The sequence below is a fragment of the Sinocyclocheilus anshuiensis genome, unplaced genomic scaffold (assembly GCF_001515605.1).
Source record: "Sinocyclocheilus anshuiensis isolate Anshui unplaced genomic scaffold, SAMN03320099.WGS_v1.1 scaffold1346, whole genome shotgun sequence".
Lineage (NCBI taxonomy): Eukaryota > Metazoa > Chordata > Actinopteri > Cypriniformes > Cyprinidae > Sinocyclocheilus > Sinocyclocheilus anshuiensis.
The window spans coordinates 115,280-126,065 of NW_015555726.1; the positions used below are offsets into that span (position 1 = coordinate 115,280).

General features: G+C 36.3%; 1 protein-coding gene across 4 annotated transcripts in view; it reads left to right on the forward strand.

The window, feature by feature from the left end:
* The window catches only part of LOC107672677 (CMP-N-acetylneuraminate-beta-1,4-galactoside alpha-2,3-sialyltransferase-like), a 49,066-nt gene that overhangs the window by 35,198 nt on the left and 3,082 nt on the right, over positions 1–10,786 (forward strand). For 3 of the 4 annotated variants that reach the window (XM_016465980.1, XM_016465979.1, XM_016465981.1), the window contains 2 exons: positions 7,080–7,226; positions 9,792–9,938. In XM_016465980.1, the coding sequence (XP_016321466.1) occupies positions 7,080–7,226; positions 9,792–9,938 (294 nt within the window). Of the gene's footprint in view, positions 1–7,079; positions 7,227–7,319; positions 7,376–9,791; positions 9,939–10,786 lie in introns of those variants that run through there. The other variant, XM_016465982.1, reaches the window with a different exon arrangement.

Here is a 10,786-nt window from a genome sequence, read left to right on the forward strand (position 1 = left end):
ACTAACTTCTAATTCACGCAAGTTTATGTTAAAAACACACGAGTTACAAAATACAGTCGGTTATGTCTGTGAAGGTAAACAGCTGGGAAATAAATCGCATGTTTATTTTAGATCTGTGTGGCAGCAGCAATATACAGTAAATAAATCAATAAATCCACTGTTCTCGTCTCCTCTGAGGCTGGGACTCTAAATAGTGTTCTGTGCTCGTCTGTGCAGCCAAAGACAGAACAGTTAGCATGTTTTGCTCAAACTTTCGCCATGGCATTAGAACTGATACACCGTTGTCGCTTGCGAAAAACAATAAAGGCGCCATGGGTGTAAACTTACAGTTAAGGGGCGGTAATATTATAATGAGATCCCTTTGCCACGTCACCAAGGGAGCGAAATCTGACACGCTCGTTTTCTCAGACGCTTGCAGAAAAAGGCTTCCCAAAACAAAGTTACTGGGTTAATCTTTTTCACGTTTCCTTGGTTGGTAGATGCACTGGGGACCTGTATATAGCACTTGAAACCTGGAAAAGTCAGATTTTCATGATATGTCACCTTTAAACATTAAATTCCTTAACTTGCTTTTAAAAGTCTAAAAAAGGTTTTACCTTTCGTTCTCTTAAAATACAGCTTACTCTGGAGGGAGAAAAAAAATAGTTTCATGCCATAGCGTGCGCTTTAAATAGATCCATTACCATTTACTGCCAAAACAGTGATTTACTGAACAAACTGAACAATAAATGAACCAATTTAAGTCTAATTTATTTGTAATTTTGCGTAATGATAAACAGACGAAAAACTTTGCGGCAAAGAGCAGTGAAATAAATTCTTCAGATAATTGTTTTCAGTTAAAATGTCTCTTTCACTTTGAGAGCATTATCCGTCACTGACCCGTCCATGTGAGACATTCATTCACGTCCTACTGCATGCTACAATCACGGCTCTAATTTACACATGAAATTAAGCGGAACGTGTTAATTCGGTGAAGGTTTTGAAGTGTGCAGACCATCTTGTAAATATTCTTCCGTTCAAAACATTCAGACAGGAATACTGATGAGGATAATTGAGAGGTCAGTAGATGTTTTTCCTTTGCGTGTGTTTATTGGCCGTAGTCTTCGCTTGTGGTTCTTTGACGCAGAAATGCTCTCATTACTTGAATCTCAGTTGATTTGGAATTAAATTGCTGCTATGTCTTCTGAAAGCAAAAGAGCGGCCAAGATATCTTGTCGTAAATGATGCATCCACACAGCTAAATCATCGGTAGTCTTAGCGCAGTCTGTTTAGACTAATGCCACCATATGTGAGATGTTAGGCCAGGCGAAGATCTGCCGCGGAGGTTTTGGTTGCGTCAGCTGTCCTAGCTGTGGACGGGTCGTCGCTGTCCTTTTGCTATTGTCTCCTCTTTGAAATCAGCTTCAAACACGGCCATACAGAAAGGTAAACATGAGCAGGTGGACAAGGGGTCAATAATCTAGCTGCTGTTGTTTCCACTGTTGGTGCAATGAGTCACGTCGAGCTGCTTTGGATGACTAATTGCAGAAGAGAAGGAACATTGAAAGAACATTTTACAAGAGAAGATTAAAAAAGTAGAGGAGAACAGGTTGTATTTGAGAAGATAATATTTCATTTGGCTTACATGATTTGATGCATCTCAAAATTTGAGAACATTCAGGAGGGTTTGAGATCGTTTTGAGAGAATTAAAAATAGGGAGAATATTTAAGAATAGATTAGAGAATATTTGAGAAGGTTTGATGTGGCTCAAGAAGAATGAGGAACATTGCAAGAACATTTCACAAGATTTAAAAAATGACTGTAGTTGAAAAGATAAGATTTCATTTGAAGAAAATTATTTGATGTGACTCAAATTTTAGGTCATTCCAGATAGTTTGAGATCATTTAAGAATTTAAGATTAAGGAAAATTTAAGAAGATTTGATTATACTCAAGAAGAGAAGGAACATTCCAAGAACATTTCACAAGAAGATTAAGGAAATGACTGAATTTGAAAAGATTTAATTTAAGATGATTTGATGTGAATGCAATTTTAGAATATTCAAGGTTTAAGATAATTTGAGAACAAATAAGAAGAAATTATTTGAGAAGATACATTTGAGACTTTAGAAGAATGGAGAAGGAACTTTTTAAGGACATTTCACAAGATGGTTTAAAAAATGAGTGAATTTCAAAAGATAAGAATTAATTTGACTAAGATGGTTAGATGTGACTCAAATTTGAGGCCAAGAGAAGAGGAAGAACATTGTAAGGACATTTCACAAGAAGATTAAGAACATGATTGAATTTGAAAATATAAGATATGACTAAGATGATTTGATGTGACTCAAATTTGAGATCATTCAAGAAGATTTCAGAAAAAAAAATCTGTAATATATTCTTATATGTGACCCTGGACCACAAAACCAGTCATAAGGGTCAATTTTTTTAAATTGAGATGTATACATCATCTGAAAGCTGAATAAATAAGCTTTCCATTGATGTGTGGTTTGTTATGATAGGACAATATTTGGCCGAGATACAACTATTTGAAAATCTGGAATCTGAGGGTGCAAAAAAAATCTAAATATTGAGAAAATCAGCTTTAAAGTTGTCCAAATGAAGTTCTTAGCAATGCATATTACTAATCAAAAATTAAGTTTTGATATATTTACGGTAGGAAATTTACAAAATATCTTCTTGGAACATGATCTTTACTTAATATCCTAATGATTTTTGGCATAAAAGAAAAATCTATAATTTTGACCCATACAATGTTTTTCCGGCTATTGCTAAAAAATATACCCCAGCGACTTAAGACTGCTTTTGTGCTCCAGGGTCACATATACTGTTCTCAAATTAAGAAGATCCGATGTGACTTGAGAAGGAACATGACCGAATTTGAAAAGATTTAATTTGCCTAAGATGATTTGATGTGACTGAAATTTGAGAACATTCAAGGTTTGCGATAATTCGGATTTAATTCAGCTCAAAAAGTTACGGTGTGGCTCTAAATGTTTGATTCAACATACTCAAGCTGAAAACTCTTCAGTGGATCCTTCTTTTCTGAAGACATATCCTGAATATAGTTTTTTGTCCAATCCCTGGTGAGCTCCTATATTCTGTCAGCATTCTTATATGAACCGTTCCTGTGATGCCAAACATGAGGTCTAGGTAGGCAGCTCGCTAGGGTTCGGAACAGAGCTCAAGTCTATGAATCATTAGATGCTTTGTATGACATCTTCAGCTTACACACTGCAATACAATGGTGTTTATGAGTGTCAAGTGTCCTCAGAGCCTGGTGACTCAGACATGAGGAGACAGAGGGCTGGGGGTCAATGTCAGGGTCAGCGGCCCCTGCCACTCCACAGACGGCTGCAGAAAACCACAGTGGTTTATGAATGCCACAGTGTATGTCAGCCCGCTGGAAGCTGATGGATTCTGTGATAAAGTCTGCGACTCGCACCTCCAGAGTGTCAGAGCGACTGAGAGCAGCCATTGTAGTGTATGAGCCGTAATGGCTTCCAGCGCAGGGAAACACAGGGCCCACTCCACGCCCACAGGTTACAGCCTAACATCATCACACAAAAATGTGTCAGGAACTCTTTAAACCAAAGGAAGGGAAGTTTGGAGTTTGGGGATTACCCATCAGAGAAAGTATGTGAGTGTGTGCACATCAGATAGTCGGATATGACTGAAAGTAATGACCTGTGATTCGGTTAACTCAGAGTTCAGTCAGTGACTGATTTATTACGTTGATTTAACTCATGAGTCTTTTTCAATTAATGAGAGATCCATGTGTTCATGAGTAAATCAATCAAAAGTACGAAACAGAACGTTTCTGGAAGTCAAATGTAATTTATTTTCGCCATAGAGAAATTGAGTTTTGAAGTTTTAAAGATAACAAGCATATAATCTTTCAAGGCGAAGCTACACCATGAGCTTCACCCACGTTTAATATTGTTTATATTTACACCATGTTGATATTGACAAAAAAGCTTGTCGATGAAGGGTTTTTTGATTTCATTAACGACAATGAAAAGACAAAAAACTAAAAGAAAGATAATGATGATTTATTTAAGTGAAAACATGCTGTTAATAAATGCATTGTTTATTCATTCATTCATTTAATTAGTTATTTTTTTCATTTATTTATTTAGTTAGTTATAGTAATAACGACAGCCTGTATATTTATCCCTTTTTTTAAGATTTTACAATAAAACGTAAAAGAGCCCAAATTTTATTTTATTGGGAATAATTATGTATTTTTTTTTACGCATGTATATTTTAGCATATACTGGGATTACTGTAACAGTGTGCTGGTTTATTTCTTTATAAACCAATGTATATCATTGATGCTCTATTTAGAAAATATTTTTCTTAAATTTAACTAATATTTTTTAATTATGTTTTTCATATATATATTCTTCTGTTTATCTCATAAGTTTAATTTTAGACCACTATTTCACATTTCAGCCAAAATACAGCTTGTTTTGCCGTAGCGCTGTACATTGAGCAGTGTAGTCAGATTAGTTTTCCGCTTGTTGCTACGGCAGTGTTGAGTGACCCTGTCTGTAATACAGCACAATGAGCCATTTGGACGCATCGGCAGACATACATCAGCCAGAGTTCAGAGTTCGTAATCATTAGTCAGCTCTTCTGCAGGTCTGTTTCAAGCAGCTCGGTGACGGGTATCAGAGAAACTCTGCGTACAAAGGCCTTGTGCGATGTAGGAGGTGGATCCTGCCACAGGGTGATTGATACAGGGTCTTCCTTGCCTTTGTGGCTTTGTTTGCGCTTCTTGTTTTTCATGGGGCTTTTAAAAGGCCCCTCTCCTCTTCACGGTGCAGGGTATTATGTTCATCTCTCTCTGCCCGAGCCACGTCACATTTTCCACCTGTGTGTTTATGACTCTCGCCCTACGAGTCCAGCACCTCTGCTTCAGTGCTCGCTCAAAATATGTCAGGATTTGACCTGCACCTGCTTTCTGCATCTTTAGTAAAGCTGGCCAGGCCTGAAGTATAGTGATGACTTTTATAAGATGACTTTGAATGTTACCGGTTTTTAAGACTTCAGAAATTAATACATGACAAAAGTTTGTGGTCAGTAAGATTTTTTTTTTTTTAAGAAATTAATACTTTTATTCAGCAAGGACACATCAAAGTGCTCAAAAGTGAGAATAAAGACATTTATAATGTTTCAAAAGATTTATATTTCGAATAAATGCTGTTCTTCTGAACTATCCATCAATCCACAGAAATATGAAGCAAAGCGTTAATAATCAGAAATGTTTCTTGAGCAGTAAATCAGCATATTAGAATGATTTCTGAAGATCATGTGACACTGAAGACTGGAGGAATGATGCTGACAATTCAGCTTTGATCACAGCAATAAATAACTTTTTTAAATATTTTCCAATACAAAGGAGTTATTTTGAATTGTAATGTTGAACAATTTTACTGTATCTTTGATCAAATAGATGCAGCCTTGATGAACATAAGGCACTTTAAAAAAAAATCTCACCAACCCCAAACATTTGAACACTAGCTACTGTATGAAATCTGATTAAAATTAAAGTGCCTCTATTATGCCATTTTTAAGGTTTCCTAATATTGTCTTAGGAGTCTCCTACTATAGGTTTACATGCATGCAAGATCAAAAAAACGCTTTCGTTTTCTCAAAATATGCATTTAATATCACCTCATTTTCCAATGATTCGTTCAAAGCCGTTTTAAGATTCAGTCTCTCTAAACCCCTCCTTTCCATGAGCATACTCTGCTCTGATTGGTCAGATGGCTCAGTCTGTTGTGATTGGTCTGTCGGAAACGATACGCCTTTTGCCATAGTTCTGTATTTTGAAACATCTATTATTTATCATACTTACAGGTTGTGATTCAGTGGAGCCAGCTGGTCCAAATAAACTGGGTACTGAGTCATCTCTCGAACAAGCGTTTTGTGAATCCTGTGTTGAACTCCCCGAGATTAGAGAAGCAGTCGGCAGTAAAATGACGGGAACACAAAAAAGATTGGGGTTGAACTGCTGTGAATTTTAACCACTGATTCTTTGCGGCCTCATCTTTCGGAAATGAAAATAAAATGAATTTACTTTCACAGTATCTTCTTGACATGATGTTAACCAAACAAACAAGTTACAGTGTTTGAGGACGGGTCAAGTTGTTTGCGGCCGGCCAACGTAGAACATAGATGGGCATTATGCAAATGTGTAGCCGTCACTGAAGTGGGATTCGAATTACTGACGACTCGTTTTGGCTGTTCAGAGTCTATTCTTTCTTTTGGGAGATGATAACTTTATTTATCGTGCACTTTCGGCTTTACAGTTTTGCAGATCATTTACATTCACATACAGCTACGTTACACACTGCATGAAAGGCAATATGTAAAAATGGCACTTTTTAAATTCTTGGAAGACTGTTTATTGCGACTGATAGCTGTGATCATATTATACCGCGACACACGTGGTTTGTATTACACCTTGCATCACACATGCTTTGTGTTACACCAGAAAGTAAGGCTCCCTGGGTCAAAGCACTTGTTGTTTTTGTGTAGTTGTGCGACCCACTGTAAAGCCCTTGAAAAGAAAACAGGGCAGGACGTAATTACACTGCGTGTTTATTTGTAGTACCGTGACTTAGGATGCCGTTTGATGAAATCCCACCGGAGTTGTTGCTGCAGAATGTCAAGCGGAGTTACGGCTTCTAACAGTCACACTCTCCCAGGTGTGTTCGTAAGGTCCTTCATATTAGCTGCAGGTGAAGTGGGCATCCCACGAGGAGAGAGCTCTGTGTTCAGACACGCTCTTTGGCTCCGACGCTTTGCTAGCGTCACCCTTTTTATTCTTTTATTCAAAGTGAGCGGCTTATTTACTCAGCTGAGAGCGTTATTCAGCGGCCGTGAGTGACTGTTCTGTGTCAGGTTCACTTTAGGCCTTTCTGCAGTTATAATAGCGTATTCACAGAGCAGGAGTGTTTGAAAAGAAAAGCTGGTAAAGACCATCAGCGAAGTCACGCAGGTTTATTCTTTTCATTTGTTTCTTGTATTAATTCAAGTGTCTTCTGTGTTCCGCTCTTGATGTCTTTCAGCGGAGTATGGAGGGATTCTGGAAGTCCGTGGCACGTGTCGTTCCCAGAGAGCCAGAAGACATACGGATCCTGAACCCGTATTTCATCCAGGAAGCAGCCTTCAAATTCATCGGCCTTCCACACAACAATGGCCTCATGGGAAGAGGGGTGAGGAGCAAACACTGAATAAATATTAAAGCGGTCAATCCAAACCATACTGTCACAGTCAGAATTGAAAACTTTTCTCCTCTTCGAAAAAAGGCCAGGGGCCAGTTGCAGAAACACAGCCTATGTCTTAGGAACTAGTTAGACAAGAGGTAATGCGTCTAACTTTTTGTATTCAAATAAGCTCAGTCTATGTTTTATTTATGAATCTGTAAATGATCTGTGATTCATTTACAAGTCTCATTCACTGTAACTGTATTTTTTCTGGTTATTACTGCAAATTGTCTTTTAACAAAATATTTTATGAAAAACATATTTACATTTATGAAAAATGTAAAAAAAAAAAAAATTTGAAACATTATTATATAATAAAAATGTGCTTAAAATACACACACACACACACACACACAAATACATACTATTTTTTTTATAATTTACAAAACAAAAAAGTTATGATTAGTCTTAAAGAAAAAAATTTAATAATTTGTTTTAAGCCTACTCTAAGCAGTCACAGGTTTATTTTTTGTAACTTTGTTCAAGTAATAGTTGTTTCGGGATTTGTGAGTCAGGGTGCAGTGATTAAAGTTTATTACGTTTTTTTTTTTACATGCATATATATTTATATATATGCATGTTTTATATATATATATATATATATATATATTTATTTGATAAAATATTTGTGTATATATATATATATATAGATGTAATGTATTTCATAAAATATTTTAAGCATTTTATAAAATATTTCTGAGCATTTTATGGAAAATGATGACATGCATGGCAAATAATATTATATATATACAGTATATAGTTTTCTTTTTTTTTAACCTGTTTTTACTGTTTCACAACTCACTCTTGCAATTTCAACAAAACCTCATCTATGATAGTCAGATAGATACTTTTAGATCATTTTCCCTAAAAGTTAACAAACAAACAATATATATGAGCAATATCACTCTCGTACTCGAGCGATACCGGCTCTCTATATCAGCATGGCTGTGATTAGTGAATTTGTACCTAGGAATTTTCATGCTTTAATTTTGAACGAGCAACACATTTTTCAATTTGGGAAATAAAAAAAATCTTAAAAAGTTTGTATCTTTGTATATATTTTGTATCATGAAAGGGCGTTCCTGTAGCGATACCAGTACAATATCTCACGGTTCTCAACCAATCAGATTTGAGAACCAGAACGAACTGTTGTATAAAAATAAATAATCCATGCACATGATCAAAATGTACCGAAATGACCCAAAACTCTCTTACACTGGCCCGGGGTCAGCAGGTCATCCTTATTGTGGCGCCCCTCGAGATGATGTTGAAATGAAGTGTTGGACCGTCACATCTCCACCTGATCCAGAGTCTGTTTGCGCTCTGCTGCCATGGAGATATGATTCGTGATGCGTTTCCTGTGTTATCAGCATGCAGGCGGAGTGTCTGGGGCCGGATTAGTCAGGAGAGTGTCTCTCTGTGGTAATAAGACTTTCACATTGAGACTCATCTCACCAGCCTCAGTGGATCAGGTGGTGACTGGATGATCCCTCTCTGCTGATACACACACACACACACACGCACACACGTCCCGCTCTGTCTGTGTCTCTGATAAAGTCAGTCACATGGTGCATTATCTCAACTACCCTGAGTGTCCAGTCCATCCATGGCATGTTCAGTGTTTGCTCAACAAATTTCATCTCATTTCACCATACAGTGTAGTATGAATTAAACCGTATAGTGATGAATTAAAGCTTGATTGTTTTATTACTAATAGAAAATGAGTACTTGACTACTAATGTTTGTTGTTTTTCAGGTTACAACATTCAGACATTTTGCAGTACTTGAATACTTTGTTAAATTACTTTTGCTCAAACAATATAGCTGTAAATACTAACTGCATAAGTTATAGAGATGACAGATTTGTATCGTTCTTTTGAGACGACTCTTTTCAGTGAATCATTGAAAATGTGGTTTATAAAACTGGTCTGAATGATTAATTTCCGAATATGTCTGAATTAGATTTGTAAGTGAATCACAGATCATTTACAGATTTGTATCACTATAATAACTGTATCATTTCTGGTTATTACTGTAAATGTTCTTTTAAATGACCTAGACATCAAAATTTCGATTCAGATTCATCTTGATTTAGAATAATTTTCTGAATCAGTCAGACATTCTCTAATTCAAGACTAGTTCAAGACTTTGACGAGTCTAAGCAGTTTATATATGCGTTTATATAAATGTTTATGTTTGTGCATATATAATACAAGTATATATTAAAGCACATTTTTGTTTATTTTTCAAATAATAAATTTGTATCATTTTTCACATATAAATGTTTCACTTTCACACTTTTCACTTTTTTTTGTTTTCCATAAAACATTTTCTTAATATTCAGTAATTTCAGTAATAACCAGAAACACAATTTTTCTTAATTAATTGTAATTGTTCTTAAACTTGAGGGTTTATGAAGGTATCTTTACCTACATACTCAAGAATGACTGTTGGGTATTTTATACGCTCTCAGTAAACTGACGTGCAATACTAAAAGTGTTTTGGTTTTTCCAGAATATTCCTACATTGGGGACTGTTGCGATCACGATGGCTCTCCATAACTGTGATGAGGTGGCGGTGGCCGGATTCGGATATGACATGAACACACCTCACGCACCTCTGCACTACTATGAGAAACTCATGATGTCTGCAATCAAAGAGGTAACAGCACCACACTGACCTGGTCTGAAGGATCTCTCTCGAACTCTGTTACAAAACTAGTGAGCTATAGTAAAATGCACATATTACACTCTTAGAATTAAAAGAAGGTTTTAACAGAAATACCATAGAAGAACCATTATTGGTTCGCCAAAGGACCTTTCAGTGAACAGTTCTTAAAAGAAGCTTTTTTTATAGTGTGAAGAACATTTTAATAATCTGAAAAACCTTTTTTTCCTTTTGTGCAATAGAAATGTTCCATGAATATTTAAGATTTTTCATGGAACCACCGATGCCAATAAAATATTTTTAAAAGTGTATGATGTGTGTGATAACTGATCAAAACAGGAATTCACTGCAGTGGATTTTTCCTTCATATTTTAAATAACTGGAGGATTTTTGTCACTTTCAGGGGCTTTTTTTTTTTTTGCCCTGGAACCTGATTAATTTCTGACCTCTATCTTATCACCGTTAACAGAAATGTCTTCGGTTTGGCATCTAAAAAGAGTAGAATGTGAATGTAAATGTGTCTGAAGTACACCAGTGATGTCCGCTCGCTGGTTGATGATCTTTGGGAATATCCCGTCCGTTGAGTCACGTCCATAAACAGGTCACATGACCTCGTGCTGCTCTCTGTTCCAGGAACATGCAGAAACCCGAGAGGTCAGAGTAATGAGGCAGTATTGGCAGTCTGAGCTGTGTGTGTGTTCTTCTTTCAGTGTTGAGGAAACTACTTTCATATTGTAGCTTTGCCAAGCTACTAATAAAATGAAGCAGTCAGATACTACAAGATACTAACAGGGTTCAATAATAAGGATTCATTTCTGATGGTCTAGTCAGTCCAGTAGTTC